General features: G+C 38.5%; 1 protein-coding gene across 2 annotated transcripts in view; it reads right to left on the bottom strand.

Annotated features, from left to right (window-relative positions):
- Window positions 1-24,812, bottom strand: part of dlc1 (DLC1 Rho GTPase activating protein) — a 112,425-nt gene that overhangs the window by 59,363 nt on the left and 28,250 nt on the right. Inside the window, exon 5 of one of the 2 annotated variants that reach the window (XM_041784896.1) lies at window positions 20,772-20,805. In XM_041784896.1, coding sequence (XP_041640830.1) covers window positions 20,772-20,805 — 34 coding nt within the window. Of the gene's footprint in view, window positions 1-6,250; window positions 6,371-20,771; window positions 20,806-24,812 lie in introns of those variants that run through there. The other variant, XM_041784897.1, reaches the window with a different exon arrangement.

The raw sequence follows: 24,812 nt of genomic DNA, 5'->3' as shown, positions 1-24,812 counted from the left end.
TTGGTTAGAGAAAGAGAGAAAAAAAAATAGATATCTCAGCTGTACTAGGTGGGATTTCCTCTGCCAGTGCCTATATAGTAATTTTATAGTTTGTAAAGGCTGGGATTCCATTTAAGACACACCTTTACAAAAAAAAGCTAAATGCCATAGTGACTTTTGTTTGAAATGTAAAGTCATTCTATCACTCTATACCACTGACTGTCAGTAGCCAAACAACTGTCCAGTTTAATGCAGTAAACAGAGAGCTCAGATCTCATGTTTTCCATTTTAAATTATTTTTTTCCTCAGTAATGGATTCTTTGTAAAATGTAATGTATAATACTCCCCCATAATTTTAGGTAAGAAAAGTAACATTTCTGATTTTAAAAAATACTCAAAAAGTACACAAATTGCACAAAATTCTTCTAGGTGAAGGTATTTATTTATTTCCCAGCCCTGGCTAGATTTTATTGTTTATAAAATCTTGAATTGGTAAGACTCTATGCATCCAAAAAAACTAACACAATAAAATGGATCCTGGGTCTGGTTTATTGGAAGTTCTGGGATTTAAAAAAAAGAAAAAAAAAAAAGAAAAAAAACAACTCAATGTGTTAAAATATTTAGTATCACACTGATTTGAACAGAAGCAATCTGCACAAAGAACCAACATGGGTTGAATGGTTTTGCATTCTCACAGCTAAGGTAAAATGTTCTTTGTGTGTGTTGAACAGACGCTAAAGTTAATGATAGTGAATTAATCAAAAAGCAAAGCAGACAATAAGGCCTCTCTTCCACACAACAGCCATCTTCACCTTAAAGGGGACCTCTCATAGTCTACAAAACTGTAAAGATGTCATGGCAGGAAAAGTAGAGATTTTTATGAAGAGGTAAGTCTGTAGTTACACAATCAAAAATGAAAATTGTAGATAAACCTGATGTAAGGGGGATTTGTAATTCTACTGCTATAAATCCAGGACACAAACTCATGTAAATACTAGTGCAATGTAACATGAATGCAGTATATTCACATGAACAAATACTACATCCAACTAGGGCAGAGCAGCATAACAAGGTCTGTATTCAGTATTTCTCAGTATTTTATTTGAGTTTTCTGTGGGCATGACATTTAAATGCCATACATGCAGGATGTTCAGCTAAAGAGAGCATTTCTGCATTAGAGACAGAAAAAGTACAGTTTAAGTCAATCTTTTGCTTCCAATGGACTACTATAAAGTGGTTGATTATTCATTTCACCACATGCAATGTGGTATGAGATAAGTGAACAGTGCAAATAATTCTATGTCTTATGGTTAGCTGTGCTTTTTTTTTAATTGGCAATTAAAGGTGCAGGTTGTAATATTTAGCCTAGTAGCATTTAGTAAAACAAACAAACTTGGTTAAATGAAACATGATGTCTATAGGTAGGTCTATCCTAATTAGTGTTCATCCACCTGAAAAAATGTGTTTTTCTTTAACATTAACTCAGAATAAGCAATCTATTCATACATGGGGAGGGTCCCCTCCACGTGCGCAGCCATCTTGAATTTATTGCATTTGCATGTTTCTCTGGTGAAAACTGTGGCAACCAGTGGAATTAAAAAAAAAAGTGTATTTGTTATTTGGTCACTCCTGTGGCACCATAGAAACATGCAAAATGCAAAAATTCAAGATGGCGGCGTCCGTGGAGGGGACCCTCCCCATGTATGAATAGACTGCTTATTCTGAATCAATATTAAAAAAAAACCACATTTTTTTTCAGGTGGATAAACACTAATTAGGATAGACCTACCTATAGACATCATGTTTCATTTAACCAAATTTGCCTGTTTTACTAAACGCTACTAGGCTAAATATTACACACTGCACCTTTAACCAGAAAGAAAGACCTACAATTATTATTTTTTTTCTCTTGTTGTTTTGGATCACCCAGAATTGATTTCAAACAAGAAAAAGTTCATCGGTTAAACTAATATCTAAATGTTAATCCCAAAATTAAAGAGTTTGTTCTAAAATTGTGTGATGGTAAACCTAACAATATGGTCTGAGTTATAACAACAAAAGGTCTGATGGGAGATAATGGCATTGCCTTCTTTCTTTCTCACTATCAGCCCTGATTTTACATGCCCTGCCCTGTGGTCTCTGAACCATTTCAGGCCTGCCACTCACTCCAAACTCTCTTCTGCTGAGTCATAGCAAACCATCCTCTGCACTTCAATGGTTCACATTTGTATCTTTTCTATGGTTGTGTTTCATTGATTTGAGTGTTACAGAACAAGTAAAGTCTAGAATGAAAGATATTTTTCTCAGGTAAACTGAAATCCTCCAAACCATCAATCATGAGCTGATGAAAAGGCTGGAAGTCCACACTTGTGTGCAGCCTTAGACATACAGTATCCATTACTGTTTTGCTGGAATTTCATACCTTTGGCCTAAAAGATGTGTTTTGAAAAAGACTTCTGCTTGAAGCTTTAGCCCCTTAAAGTTTTCACTCATACAACTTCACCGCCAAGAACAAAAGCCTGACGCAGCAGTGAGCTATTTGATGATGTCTCCAACAGCCAGGGCGCACAAAGACTGTGAGTGACAGCTGGTTTTTGTCAAGGGATAAAGTCAGTGTTCTCAGGAACATATTTCCCCCCTTCAGCTGTAAAAATGTGATGTGATCATAGGCATGACAAGAGTGGGAAATGTCAACAAGGTGATTGAGTTTCAGGATGTGTGATGCTGCACAGAACTGACATGCAGTCTTTGAGAGCATGCCCTGATTGTGCCGCTAATGCATGTGAGTAATACAGGGTCAAATGCAATAACAGTTGTTTTCATGTTGCAGTCAAAATCAATATCAAGTCCTAGTTTATGTCTCCATGGAGATTTTGCCACTGGTAAAGTCAGTACAGTCTGGAATACCTGCAGGCAAGACCGTTTTCTTACATTTTCTGATTTTCCTAGGTGTGAGGGCCTCAGATGCCTACTTAAAGCTTGGTTCCAGGATGTAATTTTTCAAAATGTGATCTGTAGAACAAAACCTTACTATCTGACTGCATGGTGAAAAGACACTGGGCAATATTTGTCTACAACATACAGTACATTGAATACTCTATCAGCTACCAATATGTGACAACTAATCTAGCAGCCTCTTAGCGTCCACTAAAACTATAAACAGGCTAAATATTAAAATATCAAGTTTAAAGTGTAGCATATTATCAGTGGAAAAGGCATTTATTCCTTGCTCACAGTTATGTTAGCTATGCAGTGATTGAAACCTGACATTAGCGGTATGAATGTATTATCATGCATTTTTGTTAACCATGGCTCAGATTTTCACAATATGTTTTCTTTTCAGGCCAATCTGGAAGAAGTAAAATAAACAAACATTTTAGTTTCCCTACATTATTCAGAATTACAACCTTTGACATTGGTGCAGTGTTAAAACATCACTTTGGCTTCAAGGCATAACATTAGAGAAAAATGGCAAATACAGTGACTATAAAAAGTATTCACCCTCTTGGATGTTTTACCCTTTACCTGATTTTCTAAATCACTGTAAATGTAATTTGACTTTTCTGACCCTCCCAAAAACAAAAAAAAAATCTTTAATATCAAAGTGAAAACAGACTCCTACAAAGAAGTGTCTACTGAATAAAAACATGTAACGTAAAAAGTGAATGCATAAATGTTCATCCCCTTCAAGTCAGTGTTTAATAGATTCATCTTTGGATGCAATCACAGCACTGAGTCTGCGTGGATAGGCCTCAATCAGCCTTGCACATCTGGATACTGCAATTTTACTGCATTTTTCTTTGCAAAACTGCTCAAGCTCTGCTAAGTTGCACAGGGATTGGGTGTGAACATCCCTTTTCAATTCCAGCCACAAATTCTCTGTTGTATTGAGGTCTGGGTTTTGACTTGGCCACTCCACAACATTTCCCTTGGTGTCTTTAAACTATTTCTTGTGTAGCTTTCACTGTGTGCTTAAGGTCATTTGTCGTACTGGAAAATAAATCTCCCAAGCTGTAGTTCAATTGAAGACTGAATAAAATTCTCATTCAGGATTAATTCAGACCTTTACAAGCCTTCCAGGGCTGGCTGCTGAGAAGCATCCCCTAAGGTGCTGCCACCACCGTGCTTCACAGTGGGGATGGTGTGTTTGTGGTGATGTTCAGTGTTTTGTGCCCAAAAAATAAAGCATCTTGTCTGATGTCCAAAAAGCACCATTTTGGTCTCATCACACCAAAGAATGTTCTTCCGCAATATGAGTTTTCTTCAACATGACACTCCCATAAAGCTTCGACTGGTGCAGAACCCAGGCAACAGCTGTTGTACTGTATGCAGTCTCTCCCATCTCAGCTGCGGAAGTTTGTAACTCCTTCAGAGTAGTCAATGGTGTCTTGGTGGTCTCTCACTAGAGAGACCACAAACACAGTTTGTGAGGATGGCCTGATCTAGGCAGAGTTGCCATATTCCTTCCATTTTTTGATGATGGATTAAACTGAACCCCAGGATATGTTCAGTTCCTTGGACATTTTTTTGTATCCATCCCCTGACATACACTTTTCCTTCACCTCCTCTCTGAGTTTCTTGCAGTGTTCTTTTGTCTTCATGGTGTAATAGTAGCCAGGAATACTGACTACTATTACTACTAATACTGACTAGAACTTCCAGACACAGGTGTCCATACTAAAATCACTTGAGACACATTCACCGCACTCAAGTGATCCAAATTTCACTGATTGTGAGACTACTAGCACCAGTTGGCTGAGCCTCTGTTGAATTAAGTCAGTCATTTTAAAGGGGTTGAATATTTATTCAGTCTCTTATTTTACCTCACATATTTTTGTTTCATTGACATTACTTCACATCATCAAAGTCAAAATTCTGTTGACTGTGACTGATTTATAAAATTGATAAAAGGGTCAAACATCCAAGGGGGTGAATACTTTTTATAGGGACTGTATGGTTAGGGGGTATAAGCTATAAGCATAATCATGGTAATGTTAAAAGGTTCTGGGATAAGGATAATTCAAATTTTACTCAAAATTAAGCTAACATCTAAAGAAAAAAAAAGCTTTTAAGAAATGGTTTTAATTTCAGAATGGCAGATAAATAGAAAACACTGACTGAAAATACTTTCAGCTCTATTGGTGCAATGTGTCTCTGCAATTTATGATCATGAACTCTGAAGCATAAATCCACTAAGACATCCTGGCTCAGTTACACATGTATTTCTTGTCAAAACCAGCAAAGTTGACGATGAGAAAAGAGCAAAGTAAGAAGGAAATTAGTGACATGTCAAATGAGCTGTAATTAGATCCTGTCATAATTCCTTGACCCACTTTTTCAACTCTTTCATGTGGGACACTGAGCTATTTTGCAACCGCCTGAAACATCCTGGACACTGTTTGTAGGTGGATATTTATCACCTGGTGCTCTTTACTTCAATAGAGGTTAGGCCACGGGGCACTGACCTCTGGGTTCAGAGGGAAAATGATGTTACCTCCTTTGAAAAGCAGCACCTGAACAGACTTGGAAAATGTCGAGATTTCAAACGTGATGCACCCAAACATGATGTCAATGCCAACCCTTTGAGATGAGCACACGCCTTCTGAAAGCACTTTGAAGTTGCTCGAAGATGATATCAGCTGCTGCAGCAAACATTTCTCAAGAGCTGCCATGTTAATCCATTTGCTTTGCTGCTGCTCTTACGTGATGGAGGACTGTCTGTATTATTTAAAAGCAAGCTGGCCAGGGGAGCTGGATTCTAATGCACTCAGTGCCGTGTGTGTGCAAAACTAACTCATTAGTTATACATGGGCAAAACCCGATTTTGAAGCAACTTTGGGAGGAGGGCTAGGACTGAAATATCTACAGAGTGACATTGCAAAGAAAAATGACCAGCATCAACATCCAGTACAAATGAGAAATGAAAAACATGTAAATATCAGCAAAAAAACAGAATACAAACAGAGCTATAAATGTAGTAGTAGTCAACGCCTCTTTTCTGCAGCATCACTATGCATCCATTAAACGCTGCCTATTGATCAGTTTGTCAAACACATTCTGCAGAAGCTTTGCAGAGTATTGCTTTTTCTCTCTACGACAAGAACAATGCCGATATACCATCCTGTTGTTTATCATATTTTAAAATCTAAAACTTCACTATAGAGATAACAGAGCATATTCATTCAGTTTCATGCACAACTCAGGCAAGCGAACATGTATGGACTGTACATATTCAGACACCTATCTGTAAGTTTCAGCCTTCGTCACTCACCTGCTAGGTGACTCTCCCGTGCTGTCTTGCTGAGCATGTCTCGTGCTTTGGATGTGGAGGACCTGATGTGGTCACTGAACGACCTCTGCAGCAGCAGCAGTCTCATAGAGCGAGACATGCCGGTTAGCATCCAATGACTCTGTTTACTCCTGCCTCCTCTCCACACCTGTTCCTGATCTTCTTGATGATTGTGCCTTAACTATCCCTCTCCTTTCTGCTGCTACTAGATTAAAGAATGCAAAGCATCTATAGCTACTTTCCCTGCTCTATCCTCTATACTTGATTTATTTCTTCCTACCTCTCTATCCTGCTCTCTTCTGCTCCTGCCTGGACTGTTCACTCCCATCTGCTGCAGCAAGCATCAGTGCGGTAGCTGTTGGGACACATCCAACCAGTGCTGCAATGCTCTCATATTCTATTCTGCCAGTGTGTGTGTGCTTATATGTGTGGAAGTGTGTGTGAAAGTGCTTTCTGACACTAGCTCCAGCACTCTGTGAATATCTGAGTGCTTCAGAATCACAGCTACCATCTCTAACACGCTTTTATTCTTTATCTCACATCGTTTTTTTGCCTCTTTTTGCTGTCACCTTCCTTCCTCCTCCACTCTGTTTACACCTGCCTCACCCTGTCTAGACACAGAGCATCACTGCCAGTTATATAACACAATGCCAATGCAGCCAATCCACCTGTCCTTGTCCACACACAGCTAAAGACATTGCAGAAGTGAAGCCTACAGAAGAGTGAGATAATGAAATCACCAAGGACAGGATCAGAAGAATGAAATTATTCATAAAGGAAATATAATGTGGCACTTCAAGGCACACGTGGGACGCCAAAAGGACATTGAGATGAAGAGAGTGGAAAAAACATGCTGGTGTAAAAAACTGCTTTTCTGCTGCACCACAGAAAGCTCTCAGTTATTCCCCACAGCCAATATCACTTTCATCAGCCATTCAGCCATGAGAAATGGTCCAACCCATGACATGGCTTTAGTGTTAATGCATTATGCCAGGAGTGGAATATGCAGCACACATTCAAATACACACACAAGCACGCATAAATGCCATTAACTACTGAAAAATAGGAATGCACTGCAAATGTTATGTAACAAAATTAAAACATTAATGCATGCATGCCAATAGAATCCATGAGTCATTACTCAAAGATTGGATAACGGTGATTAAGATTTTATCAAGCATAACCCTATAAGAGGTATGTGAAGAAGCTTAGTCATCAGCAATGGGGGAAAATTGAATAAAAAAAGTATTGAAAAGAGTGACTTTCATGATGCAAAGTGATGATAAATAGAAACATGAGCTTTACTGGAAAAATCCCCAGAATTTAGGGTGACATTTTATTTAAGAGGGACCTAACAACCTAGGAATTTTATAGTAGTAAGTGGTCATTATCAGGTAATTTCTCAAGAATTAGTTGATAATTGCCTTGTAAAGGTTGGTATTTTACAAGTAATAACTCTGGGATATGGTTACATTAAGGAAGTATATTTATCTAGTAATAATGTATTAATTATCAAGTAATTCCTAATATTGTGGCAATTTTCTGATAATTAGGTGGTATTTTGCCCTAACCCTAACTCTAAAAATCACTAGAAAATTATTCAGGAAGGACTCAATTTAATTTATGGGCAACATTTTTTTGATGTGTGTCTTTTTCATCATATACAAGTTCCTTTTAACCAAATAGGTGTAAGGAACATAATCAAAAGCACCTAAAGTGTATTAAGCTAAACCTGCTTGGCTTTCACATGGAGTTTATTTTGCAAACTCCTAGCAAGCTTTCATGTTTTGCACTGAAGAGAGGCTCCATAGCCACGCTTTCATACCAGATCGTTAGAGGGCTGCAGTGATGGTTGTCCTTTTGGATCTTTGTCCAGTCCTCCCACAGGATCTCTGGAGCTCAGCTCAACAAGGATCTAACCACCGTAGGACTGTGAAGAGGTCACTGAGACACCAACTTATAACTTGTTTGACACCCTTCTACTTGCCTGTTTTGGTTCATTCTACTTCTCTGAGGAACACCCACAAGTTAACATCTAGTCATCAACCATAAGGAGTCTTTTTTTAATGAAGAAAGCAATTTTTTTCTCAGAAGTAGCACAAGACTAAATCAGAGCTAAAAGTAAAGTTAATATTGGAGTCAAAATCACTGGTTGGTTTAAATGCAAATGTTTCAGTATGTGCTGTAAATGCACAGCTGTTAGCTAACCATGCAATGCATAGTTATAAGGCTACAATACAAATAAGTGTTGTGCCTGTTTGACAGAAAAACTCTTTTAAAAACAGTAAGATAACTTCAGTGACATGCTTTCACAAATGTGCTTAAAGAAGGTTACTCATTACCTGAGAATGAGTTCATATGTTCCTGTATCTCCGTTTCATTTCACACTAAGCTCACACTTGAAAAGTCGACCAATCACACTGATTGCTCCAGCATGTGGTGGTAATGTACACTGGCTTATTGCAGCCTGCTGATAGCATTGTGCTCATCACGCCCAATTGACTTTATGGTCTCCTGAGGTTTGCTGATAAGGCTGAATTCCCGCGTCTTTAGCTTTTTAGTCTGTGCTTCTGCAATTGTGAAATGACCTCTTAAACGACGTTGTAAATGAGGGTTTAGTTGTGTTACAGGAAAACAAACATCCTTTAAAAGTTTCACAATTCAGCAAACCTTCCTCTCACACCTGCTCGGCTCACGTGGCTTCTGAATCAAATTAACGACTTTATGCACGCATGTGATTTCATCTGCTCTCTAAGAAATACAAACGCTGACCATCTAGGTCAGTATGTCTATCACAAAGACATCTCAGTGTATTTTTTCTCTGTCTTCCTCTGGTGTACCTGTGATAAGGGGGCAAGATGCAGACAGTAACCTGGATATGACAGAATATATCCTGAAGGGTGGAGAAGACGGTCTAAACAATGGATTTCTCATACTTCAGGAAAGAAATCTTGCCAAATACCTGTTCTGTGAAACAAATTTGCAGCGTGCCAGTAGCGTGAACCTTAATCTGAGTCGGGAGAGGGTTACCTGCCAACACACTGACCTAGAAATGGAGACAGAGGAGGTGAAGAACGAGGGGCGGAGGAGAGTTTTGGGAGGACTTCAAACAGCGTATATAAACAATATGTAAGAGTCAACTATCAAATGGTCTGCGTAAAACATTTCCCTATGCTTTATTCTTCACAGCATGGCCAAAAATGTGTCAGTATGTTGAAGCATGTATGTGTGGGTGTGCCCGGTTGTGACTGTGATTGTGTGCGAGTTCCTTTGATGTGACCACCTGGTTGAGGTCTTACTTTGCTATCAAACGTTCACTCCCTCACCCTCACTGTCTGCCCTACTTTCATCAAACTCTATTTGGGCTATCTGATAACTGGCATCACGTATATGTGTCTGTGCACGGTTCATTCAGGGACTGAAAATTATCACTGCAGAAAGACGTCGGAAAACCAGACACCTTAAGATAACAAAATATACACCCATATAGAGTTTATACAGACTGTCTCCATCTCCCCTGACACCCAGACGGGGGTAAACCTAGCCGGGTAGGGACAGATACTCAGCCAGGGCTGATTCATTGGCCTTGGGACCGCGTGGGCACCCTATTCATACAATCGTTTCCATTACCCTAGATATCATTTCAACTACTGTAGTTACTGATGTAGATTCTTAGTGGATCATTTCAAATGAAACATAGGTTCAGGTCGCAGGGAGGGACTGATGTGGAAAAACACTTTGGTGTGAGCAGTATGCTTAAGACAAGTGCTGTTAGTATTGATGCTTAAATCACAATTGATGGGGTGCTGGTGGCTTAGTGGTTTAAGGCGCGCCCCATGTACAAGTACAGCCCGGATTCGAATCTGACCTGAGGCCCTTTACTGCATGTCTCTCCCCTGGTCTCATCCCTGTTTCCAACTCTATCCACTGTCCTCTTCTATCAAATAAAGGCACAAAAATGCCCAAAATAAATCTTAAAAAAAAAAAACACAATTGATCAAGGTCCATAATTAGTTAATAAAATACAATATATTTAATATAAGAACATTTGACTTTTCTCTTATTTTCTTTTCAATCCATAACAAGTTATTTTTTTAGTTTATGCCCTAATCTACTATCTATCCAAATTTTCCTACAGTTTTAAATCTAAAATGGTGGAATTTAAAAATGTGACAGAAAAGGGCAGATTTGTCTCAATTTACTAAGAAATTCTGAGATAATCATGATGAAAAAATAAATTAAGACATGTTTTTCTCTCCTTGATTCAGAGTGTTATTAACTTAGACTACTAAAGGTGTTTGTAGGTTAATGACCAAAAAGTGCCATTTTCCTGTTTTTCTAGTACAACATGATGTCATAATACAAAACCTTCCAGCCAAACAACCATAGAAATCATTCACATATAGCTGGAATAATGTCCTTGCATTTACTTCTACAGCAGGAATGATTTTCTCCACCATTTCGGGACAGAAAAATTATGGAGGTCTGTGTGGAGGAAATGCATGCAGCTCATTCTAGTAAGAGGGTAAGGTTTATTTCTAACTGTTCAGTATGATAAGCAACCAATAGCTCCACTTCTTTTTCTTTTCTTCTCTGCTTTGTGAATTGTTTTGGACTGATTTTCATGTGAGAAATAAAAGAATGGGTTAAGCAGTGCTGAAACACCACTGGATTGTCTGGTAGTCTTGAATGCACCATGCCTGCAGTGCATGCAGAGCTCCTGCTGCATCACCTTTAAATGATGTCACAAGACTCAGGTAGATGGCTGCTGCTGAGAGGATGAGAAGATGCTACCTTGAATGTTACTGGACTATAGCCGGTCCAACCCAAGGCCTTTATTGAAAATAGCCTTTTTTTTTTTTTGTTAAAACCCAACCAAACATCAAATCAAGCATATAGCATTAGTTCAAGCAGGCCATGGAATTAAGCGCTGCCATAACTGAGATCAGCTGATCCCACACACCTTTCATCAGCTGACAGTCAGCCAATTTGCTCTTTGCTCTGCCACACTCTCTACAAGCTGCTCTTGCAACCCTCCTCCATCCCAGCTCCTCTTTTATTCTGCTTCTGATTTAATCAATGCCATTCTGTTGTCAATGATTCCTGGTCTGCTCTGGGGGGTTTTGCTGCTTCTCTCTCTGTCTTATGCTTTCCTTATCAGCATAGAAAGAGCACGTGCTGTTCCTGCTTAAGGCCTTCCACTTAGGCTCATGCAACACCGCCAAGCATAAATAACAGCAATAAGTGCTAATTAATATCTGCTTATCAAAATTACAATCATAGCTGCAAATCATGTGTGTTTCTTGAAAAAGTGGTCTTGACTGAACTGAATTTAAATGAAGCTTTGGCTCACCAATCACTGCAACACCTTCTAGAATGAACTAGGTCAAAGGTGAGCTAACCCAGCTTGTGTAGGCCATGAAAATCAGTCCTTTCTTTCCATTGACCATCTCTTTACTTTAATGCACTTATGATAGAGCTATTAGATTGTTTCGTTCCTTATTTATCTTAACCCTAACTAGAATATATGAAACAAACTGTTGTTGATTCGGGTATCTGGACTCCTTTTCTTGGAATGATGACTACTACAACTACCTAGTCTGTTTATTGTAAAATAGGCTCATATTCATGTCAATTTTCAGTTTGATTGATTATGTGATGTGCTATTTTTTGCTTACACTTGCGTCTTGCTCTTTTAAAAATATAAATATATAGACTACTTGAAGTCTTTCTCTTGTTAAAATGCATTAAATGATGGAAAATACAAAAAGCTTGATGGCCTATTTTCTATAAAAAGAAATACCAGATATTTTCTGCACAATAGGTGATGCAATACATACCAATCTGCTGAAAAATAGAGCTAAAAAAAGAAAAATAACTGTACCCCCCCTAAGCTTTCTTTCTATGGTAAAGGGGAGACTGTTGTTGTAACTCAGGGAGTTAGCAAGCTGACTTCCTGTTGTAAATTCCCCTCCATGCAGTTGTTTCCTGCTCAAAGTACCATGGCTACATAGATAGATATCAACAGAAAGAACTCTTGAACTATCACAAGCACTTTCCAAGTTCTGGTGTAACTAAAATGACTGATAATGATATCATGGAGATGAGAAAGAAAACTTTCTGATATCAAGATGATTAAAAATAAAGTCTAAAGCAAATCAACAACAAAAAATGAGCAAAAATTTCACCTGTCCCAAAAAATGTTAATATCATATAAAATATGAGGAATATCAATCATAAGAAAAGAAGGGTTGTCTGCTTCAAAGGGAAACAGATGGCACCTTTGGGTGTATTCCCTTTGAGTTAAAGGTGTGAAATATTAATGGAGTAAATTCCAGCACGCAGCAGTACAGTACCAGGCTCCACAAAGGAAACCAAGGAAAGAGTGTGTCAAATGGGAGGGATGAGGACGAACTGTTTGGGGGGAGGGTGTTGAGGCTGGCGTAGACTGACGAGGGAGGCCAAGAATGTGACCTTGCACACGCACACACATGGAAACACACGCTCCTGTACTGTGCATGAAAAGGGGGGCAAAAAAGTAGGATAAGGCAGACTCAATAAAAGAGCAGGAACAAGAAACAGCTATCAGTCATGAGCTGTTATTTGTGTTGCTTCAGGCTGAAGGAACTTCATTACATCTGTCAAAACACCTCCTCAGATGAGAGCAATGTCCTTAAAGGGCATGTGGCTGCAGGGCTGAAGTAGCATGAGTCATAAATAAGGAGAATGTAAATGCTGATTAATTTTACTGTCATGATCCCTGAGAGAAGGGGGAGTTCATGTGAAATGGAGCCTGTTTTGAAAGTCGGATGTCGTCAGTTAGAGCCTTTAAACTCAATCACAAGACCTGAGGATGATCAGGGATTCCCAGACACCATCCCTGCTTTCAGAGGACTCTGTTGTTTACCAAAGTAATAGTCAGACACAGACAAACACAATCACATCTCTGTAGCAGGTTTTAGGTTGGGGAAAATCTGAAATTTTATGAAATACCTACAAAAGTGTCCAGGCCAAGACAGCAGCAGCAAATAGAGTGCATAAAGGTTTAGTACCCAAAGGCATTCTGGGAAAACTGCAGATTTGTCAAAACTCAAATAATTTGAGTTATAACAAAAATACTTAAATTGTTTGAATACTGTTCACTTAATACTAATTGAAAGAGCTGTTTTGGATTTTTAAGTAAACACAGCTCAATTTTATCCTCCTATTGACTTAATTTGTTTAAATCAAATAAACTAAAGTAAATTGAGCCCTTTAGCTGTTATGGCCAAGAAGTACAAGTAACTTGTTTATAGTAAGTATTTAGAACAGGTTACAAAAATCTGACTTAATTCAACTTAATGTTTCTGATCTAAATTGATGTTGCGTTTTATAGTGTAAAGATAACCCCAGGGGGGTTAGGGTCAGGCACCTGAATCCTAAAGGTTAGGGTTAGGGCCTGAGGATAAAATAAAAAATAACACACTTCAAAGATTTGTGAGTTCTACTTGTACTGCTCACTCCCAGTCAACATTTTCTTGAAATTATTTTGCTTCATAGTTTAGGGTCACTTGGAGTAGCAACACCAGCTAATTACTGGGTTGGCATGGAAACCTTTTTAGCTGTTTTTGCTGATCTGTGTGCATGGTTGCTGTAATAAAAATGTTGTTCTTGTAATGGAAAATTCCATTACATTCTCTGAATATGTGACTTTAACTCTAAAAATGAAAAATAATTTTGTTTTTAGGAGACTGTCTCCATGTGAACATGGCCTTGAATGTAAAGGGTAAATCAATGAGTAAATGTACCAACAAAAGGGGCCATTTCAGATTACACATTTAAACGATGAGAAATATTGGGAATCCCCACAGGACAATACACAGGTCAGGCGTAATCTTATGTAACAAAGCTGTAAAAACTCAGCTGCCACTAAAATTAGCCTGAAATACTGGTAACTTAGATTCGTCACTAGAGTTCCAAGAAGGGAAGAATGGTGAGTTTAAGGGAAACTAGAGATATCAGGGAAGGAAACCAGCAGGAAAAGCCAGAAAGACAGATATGATGAGACAAGTTATTCACAGGAACTTCCAAGTCCCTCAAGTCCAAGTGTCCCTCCCATACAAGACTCCACTGAGGGTGCTAAAGCACTTCCTCTTTCCTCAGTCTTCCTTTCCTCCGCCTAAAGCCAGGGAGTGGACTGTGAGGCTATGAGTCCAGGTAAAAGGTCAGGCTTTGACCTTGCTGTTGGTTGAATGCCCATCATTGTATTCTGTTTATATATTCCCACTAGTTTATATTTAGATCAGGAAGGTACAGCACAGTGCCTCTAACACCAGCTATAATCAAGGAAAAAATAGACCATACATAGAAAATAGACCATTCTTAGAGGCAGGAATGTCTGAGGTGTCTGTAGTGTGGTGTTGACAAGCTCTGGCACTGATTGGTGAAAAAACATAGAAAGTGAATGTAAAAATGTAAAAAGGTCTTGTGATGTAGCATAAAAGGTGGGTCACGGGACATCTCCAGACATTTAAAGGAAAATAAATGATTTTTCTGGTGCCTTATCGGTTCAATTTTTCCTGACTTTAATTATAGTGGCTGCAAATAGAATGTCAGTGATTTATCATATTTTAAAGTCAGAAACAAAAATAACCTTGCTTTAAGACGATAGGGTCATTAGAAGAGAAGTATCTAGGTTACCGGGCTGACACAGTCAAACATCACAGTGGCTGCTTTCATCCGATTCATCCAGACTTAAAAGCTCCTTGTGCTCAGACCTCCAACAACCACACCATTCTTCATCTGCTCAATCAAGAGAGTGGAGAAAAACCAATGGGTTGATTGTTTAGGGCTCAATAATTGAAAACTCACCCACTGCTTCAAAGAAATGTGTGAAAGGGTAAAGACAATATTTCTTTTAAGCTGCTAGCATTTCTATATACAACAAATCCATTTTCCTTTGCTTTTTTGGCTTTAAGTATGCCCTTCTTGCACTTTTTTTTTAAACACTAATGCAAACCAAACCTACCAATTTCACAAGTGGAATTGAGGTCAAAGAGACAAATGCTCTGTATCTGAAAATAAAAATGATTTTATTAGCTTGTTTTGGTATGTCATGATCTCTTTTCTGAAAGATACTTTGTTACATGTTACACCTAGTTTAGAAGTTCATAATGAAATGTTAAAACATGCTTTACATTATCAACAGCAGTACACAGCAAATTTTGCAGTGTTAAATCAACACTTAAAGAGTTAAATTTAACATTGGGTCCGAGTGTATTTAGTGCTGATCAGAATTGGTGTTAAATTAACTCTTTGCCCAGTGTTAAAATTTTAGAGTACAATTAACTCAAAATTGAGTGAAAAATTAACACTGGCTAACACTGTACAGGGTTAATAAAACTTAACACCACAGTTTAATCAACTCTGAGGAGTGTAAAAATTACTCACAGTTGTGTTAGTTATCTATTCTTCTGTAATGACAAATCCACTCTATTTCAGTGTTAATTCAACTCCCATAGTGTTAAATTTGACACCTAAGCTGAGTTTATATAGTTCTCCAATAGTGATGCATTGTATTATTTAAGTGTTACTTTTCAACACATAAAGGGGTTCTTTAACACCATAGTAAGATCATTCTTTTCTGATGTGTTTCAGCAGATTGATTGATAACATAATCAGTCAATTGCTTAAATGTAATAATTAGGCAATTTCACAAGGCTGCTACTTAAATGAGATTTATGGTAAGTGATATACACTTACACTTTGCTCACTCATGCAGCCCTGTTGCTATACACACATAATACACTTTGCTGCCAATGGCAGGTAGTCACTTACTCAGAAAACAATTTCACTCATGGTGGAAAGTTTAAAAACTTAAAAATCTTCAATAATCCACCAGAAACATGAACAAAAGACTCCAAGCAATGATTACTGTACAATAGGCATCATCTAAACATATCAGTGTTGCCAGATGAAAAAAACAGCAATATCGTACTGCAGCTTTGAAATTATCATATTTTACAAAAAACTATCGGACATGTACAGAAACATGAGCAATGACCTAAATACCACAAAGCTTTGCCTTGCACAGAGCACTGATGCAGAAGGGAGTATACAAGACGGCAACTGTGTGCCTCACACAGCATGGTCGAGTGTAGTCCATAATGCAAAACAGTACTTCCGTTTTTTAAGTTTACGTGTGAGGTGCACGAGCCGCAAGCCGCATGCGTGAGCAGGATGACAGGTGATGTTTTGATTGGCAGGTAGAGCCTGACATGAGAGCAGAGGGTGTGTCAGTCAGGTGCTGTATGGTGCTGATGTGATCCCATCTCAGTCAAGATGATGTGATTAGTTGCTCTCAAATCTCGATCAGTGTTTGGTTGTGGATACATTTGAAATGGCAAAATTATCATATATTAACAGTTTTTTTAAACTATTGATCGTACATCGTACAGAGGACAAAATTATCATACAAATACGATAGTTATCGTACATCTGGCAACACTGAAACATATCCAAACACAATTCAAAACATCTAAAACATATATGAACACTCTGCATGAGGGCATCATGGGAAAATTATTCAAATTTTAAAATGAAAGTAGATGGAGCTTACATCAATCAACTCTCTGCAGAGTTGATGGGATCAACACTGTCAAACAACTCTTACACTGAAAACCACATAACTCAGGGTGGAGTTAAAATTACACTTAGGGAGTTAAATCAACTTAACACTGAGAAATTAACACTCCAGTTTTTGCTGTGTATGTGTAAACTTGAAAAAATGATTTGACGGGGGAGCTTGATTTAAGATGCATCCCTTTACCTTTTCATTTTAAACATTATCATATTTTATCTTTCCTCATTGTGATTTATATCATTACTCTATTATATTTCTTGACTTTCTTGTGCAATATGGATATGGACAACATACGTAATTACACAGAATAACTACTAGATATCTGGAGCTTTTGACAATAGGAGAAGAGAACTGATCTAACTTGTCTTTCTTCATCTTTTACGAGGGTGGTTTTCAGGTCTGCAGCTGCAGCCTGTGTCTGGACAGGATTTGTTTACACTGTCTTCCTGTTTTCTGTGCATTTCCTTGAAATATAGGGAAATGGAAATACGTGCTTTATGGAAATATAAAGCACATGGTGCTATCTTAGAACAACGTTACAGATTTTACAGAGGATTCATTTTTTTATCATAGCAACAATAAGTGGTGGCAAGAAGCGCTCTGGATTTGATGTCCTGTGCACTGCCAACACTAAAAAAGAGCCAGCTATGGACATGCAGCCTGTTCCATTTAACTTAATATAGCTAACACTGTAAAACATTTAATAAAATTTCTACTCATACTAGTGTAATAGCTCTGTTTTACTTAAATAATTTGTGAAAAATAGGGTTACATAATCACTTGGTGCAGTGCTTGAATTAAATCAGACAAAAATACAAAATTCACTCAAAGTGGTGTAAACAAATTGCAGATCAATAAAATAATAATAATAATAAAACATAACAAAATAAAATAAAAGCTTGTATTGACTCCAATCCAATTCATGCCATTGGGACTGTGACACCCCTGATTTTGTGTTTTCTGGTACCTTATCTGTTCAATTTCTCCTGACTTTTACATGTTTACAAAAAGATGTGAAATGGGAATAATCATTTTTTCATCATTCAAATTTGTTATTGAGGTGGCATCTGTATGTGTGCAGCACTTGGAGTCCAAGACTTTAATTGATCATATTGAACCAGACTTTACTATATTATATCTATCAATATCAGTACACAGACACAGAGCCGCAGTCATCATGACACAGTGTGATGTTGATCTGGAAATCTGGCAGCTACTAACGGGTCACACCTGATCACAGCTCCAGTCCAAACAAAAAGACCCAGAGACATACCATTTGGTCCAGTCAGAACCAAATCATACAGTAATAACTCAACCTGAAGGTCTGAAAAGATGAAACCTGTCCTTTTAATGCTGTAAAATTGCACTATAAGTTTGCATTGATGCAAATTTTTGCTCATATTGTCTCTAAAGTAATGCCTTATGCACCTCTCTATGGTCAACTTACTACATACAAACAACCATGGTTATGAAACCAGAGAGTAAATAACAACGATAGAAACCCTACAAGTATATTAGAAATGCAATATAACCAACACCATCAAATGTACAACCAACCCACTAAGAAACTTATCATGTTGTCAAACTAACTGCACCAAAAAGACAGGAGGTGATGGATTCATTGGCTTTCTGACTGGAGTAATAAAAGATAAATAACTTAAGAAGTTCATAGAGGGATTTTTCACTCTCCCCATATAAACTGGGATGCATTATGCCTTTAAGAATGGTAATTTGCTGGCGAAAGATATAAAGCCGAATCTTCTGAGCTTTCTTTATGCTCCATATGGTGTTGATTGAGTTAGATTTCAAAAACAAATTCCATGTCTTTCATCACATCCCATGGATCGTCTCCCACCCCATGCCTAAATGAAGATAAGGCTGGTCATGCAAATTCGATGCGTGACCTTCCTTATCATCCTGATGGCATGTAGTATGAGCCATTCCAGTGCACTAGCCCTTTACAGACCCACATAAAGCTCATGCTAGGGTATACAGCGTCTCAGGAGTCCCATCAAGAACACTTCTAAACACCAGGTTGTGAGACTTAGCCGCTGAATTTGAACACATCCTCTTTGTGAACAGGAAAGCTGTGACACTGACCACTCAGCGAGACACACCCGGTGCTGCATGGAGGTCATCAGAGCATGCACTGTTGAAACTTTCTGTTGATCAGTGGTGTGCTTCTGTTGTCACAGAGACAGTAAAATTAACCATGAATGAGCTGTCTTTCACAGCAGGAGCCTTTAGGGCATGGCATGTGATGTAACACTGTCACAAATGTGTCATTCCCAGGGGCTTCAATGGTGGAGATACAGAAAGGGGCTTTGAAGTGTCACAATGAACACTGGGCTTTGTTCTCCATCAAGTCCCCCCAAAACTCGGCCAGCTCCCATCATACCCCTGCAGCCCCCTCATTCAGTGTCCTGGGTTCCATCACGCAGGCCCAGATATGGAGGTTACATAACTTGCTTGCAGGAAGTCGCACTGATTAAATGAAGAAAAATGATCAAGAATACTTGACCCCTTTGAAGTCGGCACTGGATGTTTTTTTCTAAGCCCCAGCCTTCTTGAAAAAATGTGTAGTGTGCCAAGAAGGCTTTCCTTATGTATGCACACAAGAACAAACTTAAAGAATGCTTCTTGCACATTTCCCATGAAAGGTTTTCAGCAAGTGGCGGTAATTGGAGGGAGAGACAGAGCAAGAGTGAGTGGGGACTCCCAGAGGGTTCAGAGACAGCAGGGGACAATATGAAAGCCTCGTCCCCACGTCCAGCCACCACTCTGGTATTGTTTACTGGCAGGCTGACGACACAGGGGGGTGTTTAATGAACACTGCTCTCCTGCCGGCTGTCTGAAAGTGGGTCTGTCCGTCCGTGGTTTCCTGATGACCCCGTGCATTAACTGGCAGACTGCTGACGGAGAGGTCGGAGCCAGAGTGAAAGGGGCAGTCACCAGAGATTGTGTTTCTTCTGAAGATCGATTCTTAATTAAGTGGATGCACGCCAGCACGCCTTGCAAAAGAATGACATAACATCTGAATACGGTCACGGTTGTTCATCAGGTGGGAGGCGTGAGTATGATATGAGTCAATTTACAAAAATGCTCTTGAGCAAGAGGGATACTCAGATAGTTGTTAATTTCTCTGTATTTTATCCATTTAGTTAGTATTTTAAAATTTTACAACTGGAGGATTTATTGGGAATACAATGTAGAAAACATGAGCAAAATGCAGATACACGTTTTTCGGCATCAGACTCCCTGTCTGTCTTATCTGAGAGAGGCAACAGGGTTTGATGGTTTAGTAGATGAGTCTAGGATCTTATCTCCACTCTCATCCAGTGTATCACAGAACCAGAGCCTGTCCTCTTCCCCCTCCACTGAAACCCCACCACTTTCCTCTCTTATGTGTGGACACCAGACTAAGCCATCAATTAAATGTTGGACAACAGAAAATGTTTACATGACACCAAAGCAGACGCAGAGCAGATCAACCAGAGACATCCTTTTTATCAAGTGCAAACTTATCAAGGAGGACTGCACAAAAAAATCATACTTTTATCATTATTGCAATATAAACATGATGCAAAAGTTTGGATATAACACAAAAAGTATATAGATAAAGTCCTTGGAGAAGCATATAATGCTTTCTCAGCAAGGATATTGCTGACATCAGGCCAAAAGTAAAAAGTAAAGATACATTTTGACTGTATGATTAAGATGTTAACTACCCCATTCAAGCCAACATAAATCCACTGCATTAATTTGTATAATTCCTTTAACTTTTATATTGTAGTATAGTTTTCAGAAAGAAAAGGTATAGAAGTTTCATTTTCTGACCAATACTGTGCAGCCCTAATAAATTAGAAAATGAAGACTACTCACCAGCTTTTGTGTTGTCAGGACCGGTGGAGGTGCTCTGGAAAAGAGATGGGAAAAAGTACATGTGTTAAATTAGCACTTGTCAAGGTTATCTATAGTTGCATGGATTAAACATCTGTTTTATACTTCCCAACAATAACCATATAGAGATTTAACAAAGAGAGATTTTTCTATCTAAAGATTTCGTTTGGCCTTTTCCCTTATTATGATAAGACAGGTGAAGAGAGACAGGAAATATGGGGAGAGGGAGTGGGAAAAGAGATGTACCAAACCATGCCATGATCAGGAATCATTCCTACTGATACATCAAGGGCTCCAGCCTCATATGGGTGCCTGCTCAACCAACTGGTGCACTTAACAAAGCATTTTTCGAGAAAATTGGTGTAAAAACAGGTGAGAATTGTACATATCCATTTAGAAAGTGTCAGGCAAAAGCCTCATCTATGTCCTCTAATCTCTTTACATGCCCTAACTGTGTTTTTGTGGGCTTTATCAATCCAAAGACTTCACAATTTATAATCTGCCCAATGAAGGATGCAGCAATGCATTTTTGGAAGAGATGTGGAGGACAAAAGGGGGAATTATTGTTAGGCAAGTTTCAAGAAGGTAATGTTTCTAATTTTTATCGCCCCGAAGGTTCAAGGTTATGTGATCGGGTAGGTTTGTTTGTTCGTTTGTTTGTTCGTTTGTTGGTTTGTTAGCAACATCACTCAAAGAGTCATGGACGGATTTTCATGAAATTTTCAGGAAATGTCAGAAACAGCATAAAGAAGAACTGATTAGATTTTGGGACTGATCCGGAACCCCGTCTGGATCCAAGAATTTTTTTAAAGGATTCTGTACTATTTGGAGATAGGGCTAATGGCGTAGGTCTGCGCTGTTACCACTTGACACTAGGAGATGGCGGATCTGAGTAACTTATTCAAAGTTTTGGAGTTTATAGAGTTTGAAAGACACACGCCCGGTCCACGCACGGTCAAGGAGACAAGTCGAAGCGTAACAGAGAGAAAGACAGCAAATTGTAGTGAGAATACTTACAATGCCGGGAGGAATAGAGGAATATTCACCCTCTGCCATGACTTCCACACGTAGCGAAGCCAATGCTTTGCCTCACCGTGTCTCCACCCCACCGGGGAGGGAGTAATCGGCGAATTCGATTTTGGGAGTGATCCGGATCAGGAATGTTTTTAAAGGACCCTTCACTATTGGGAGATAGGGCTAATGGCAGAGGTCTGCGCTCTCTGAGTGCTTTTCTAGTTTTACATGCCATCACTCCATTTTTATTGCCGTTTTACTTGTTTAAGAACTTTACAGTCTATAATCCACACACAATCAAAATACAGGACAAACAAAGTTTTCAGCTCAGATGAGATGAAGATGGTGAAGTACAAACATGGAGCTCTGGTATATGAAGATGTTCAAAAGTCTGTTAAGTGTTTCATATCAGTGTCCTTCCTACAAAATAAAAGACTCCATAGCAATAATGTTTACAGACAAACATGTAAATTTATAGTTTCTTATGAAAAAGAACAAAATATTATACAAAAATACTTCGAACACCATATTTTAAATGTTAAAAATGAATTAAGTCATTCCTATAACTAATCATTAAATACCAAAGTTCATCTTGGCTTTATTTATTTTCCCTTTAACACTTTTTGTTTGTTCTTATTATTGTGTAATCTATTATAGAGAACAATCTTATTTCTTTTGTAGAAGCCATAAATCCATAGCACAATAAAATTTCTGAAGAATATTCATGATGTTCTCCATTAACATTGCCGTGGAAATGAATGCAATACAGTCCTGCCACTCATAAATTTGGGTTATTTGTCACATTAAAGTCCAAATCTCTAATCTCAGCTGGCCCATAGGTGTGACAGCAAAGATGACTAGTGAGTATTAACTAAATCTAATGTGGAAAAAACATTAGAAAAATATGCATATATTTTAGAAAGCATTTCCTGTGTGTTTGTATATTTTTGGTTTCTACTGGAAGATAGGAAATGCTTTCTAAAATATATGCATATTTTTTCTGACATCCTGATAAACATTCTGAACAGATTAAAGAAGGCCAACAGAGATTTCTGATCTAATATTGCATGGATTAAAAGTCTAAACATGCAGCACATTATCTTCTGCTTTAGTGTTGATCCAACCCTCACACACTTTACTGATAAAAATCACATTTTTTTGACGTTGCAGATTCTCAACGTTCAGGGGACGTTTTATTTCCTTCTTTGGCATTGTTGTGGGTTTTTAAAAGCATTATGTCACAGCAGGGCTTTCTGTTAAAAATAGAGCAGTGTTTGTCATTTCATTGGTAATAAAGTGTCTGTTTTTGTGAGTGTGGTGGGCAGCAGTTAGTTGGAATGCAGAGGTCTCTTTTGCGACTGACTTTTGACCTCTTTGTTCCTTGGCTGACCTCCACGCCCTGACCCGTTTTAATCCACACTCCCCTGGAAGAGATCAGACGGGGCAAGCAGGACCAGGTACAATTTGCCCACTTTGTTCACATTGGCTGCTATGTGCAGAGCTTTTAAATACCTACTTTTCCTCCAGCTATTTTAATTGAATTTAAATTCCTCCTCCTCTGTGTAGATTTTTCCCCTCAGGCCTAATAAGTGTTTTTGCTGCTTTGTCCTGCAGTGAATACTTTAAAGCTTGTTTACTGTTTGGCACCACACAACAGACTAATCACTGCCAAAACCACACCAATTATTACCATAAAGAACATTTAGGGACATTTTTAAATTTCTATTTCTTTGCCAACAGTTACTTTCAAAGACAGACTCAGAAGCAGCCTCTTGTTGACTTTAGTTCAGAGGCCAGGACCAGGGTGAATCAGCTAGCTTGGATTTAGTCAAAACATAATGAAACTATCCCCCCATGCTTGTGAGTTTATAAATTCCATACAAACATAACATCTTGTCTTTTAATCTGCCATCAAAAAGCATGCAGACTAGTTTTCAGCTAGCTGTAAAGAGGTTTCTCCTGGTAACCTCACAATAGCATCTGTTTAAATAGATCCTGCATTACTTCCACAATGAAGCCCCGTCATTACACTGGCTGTACTCTTTCTTTTACACTGAACTTACAGAGACAGAATGCTTCCCTGGTTTGTGATCTGACTGTGCTTGCCAGCATTCCTAAAGCAAAAGAGCCATAATGGGCATGACAGCATAGAACATAAATAACACAGGCATCAGGATGTTTTGCCTTTACGCACTAATGAATGCAGGTGAACTAAAAGGGAAGGTCCCCATTCTCGTAGAAATTTGCAACTGCATGCAAGTTAAATACACATTTTTCCATCATCAGCTTGACACTCCTGCTTCACCTTGTCCACAATTTAAAATGCAAAGAGGTGATGGTAGGGAGGAAGTCATTCTGCTGTAGAGCAGGCACAGGTGGAAGTAAAACTGTGTCTCTGTGAAATATGAGAACAGGCAGAGTGGAACAGTTTGTATGTGCAAGTCTGAGTATGAGGGAAATTCAAGCTCCCACTGTTTGTTTACCTCTCTTGCTCTTCTTGCCTCTGCAACTCAATAACTCAAAGTAGAATCACATACTAGGACATCATGCCAGGACAGAAGTGCACATTCAATTTAGAAGTTTAGAAGAAAAATGGCAAAAGAGCTTTATCACATCACTGTTTCGGACTCCCAATGTAAAAAAAACAGGTAGACAGAGTGATTCAATTTAGTTGCTTTATAATCTCTATCTTCAGCTAGACATTCAAAAAAGTTGGGGATATTGTATAAGTTGTGAAAAAAACAGAACAGTTTCAACCTGTATTCAATTGAATATACCACAGAGACAAGATACTGAATGTCTGAACTGATAAAATATTGTGTTTTTTTTTTTCTCCCCCAGAGACACACTTCCTAAATTTGGACCTTGGGACAAGAGCTTGTTTAACCACTGCACTAGATCCTCTTTTCTTAAAAGGGATACTTCAACCTTTTGGCAAATTCGCCCATTGCCATAATTCCTATAGTCTTAGTAATAGGTTCGTTACCTTGAGTTGTCGGTGCAAGCTAT

The sequence above is a fragment of the Cheilinus undulatus genome, linkage group 4 (genome assembly GCF_018320785.1).
Source record: "Cheilinus undulatus linkage group 4, ASM1832078v1, whole genome shotgun sequence".
Taxonomy (NCBI): Eukaryota; Metazoa; Chordata; class Actinopteri; order Labriformes; family Labridae; genus Cheilinus; species Cheilinus undulatus.
This window is presented reverse-complemented; position numbering and strand designations above follow the sequence as displayed.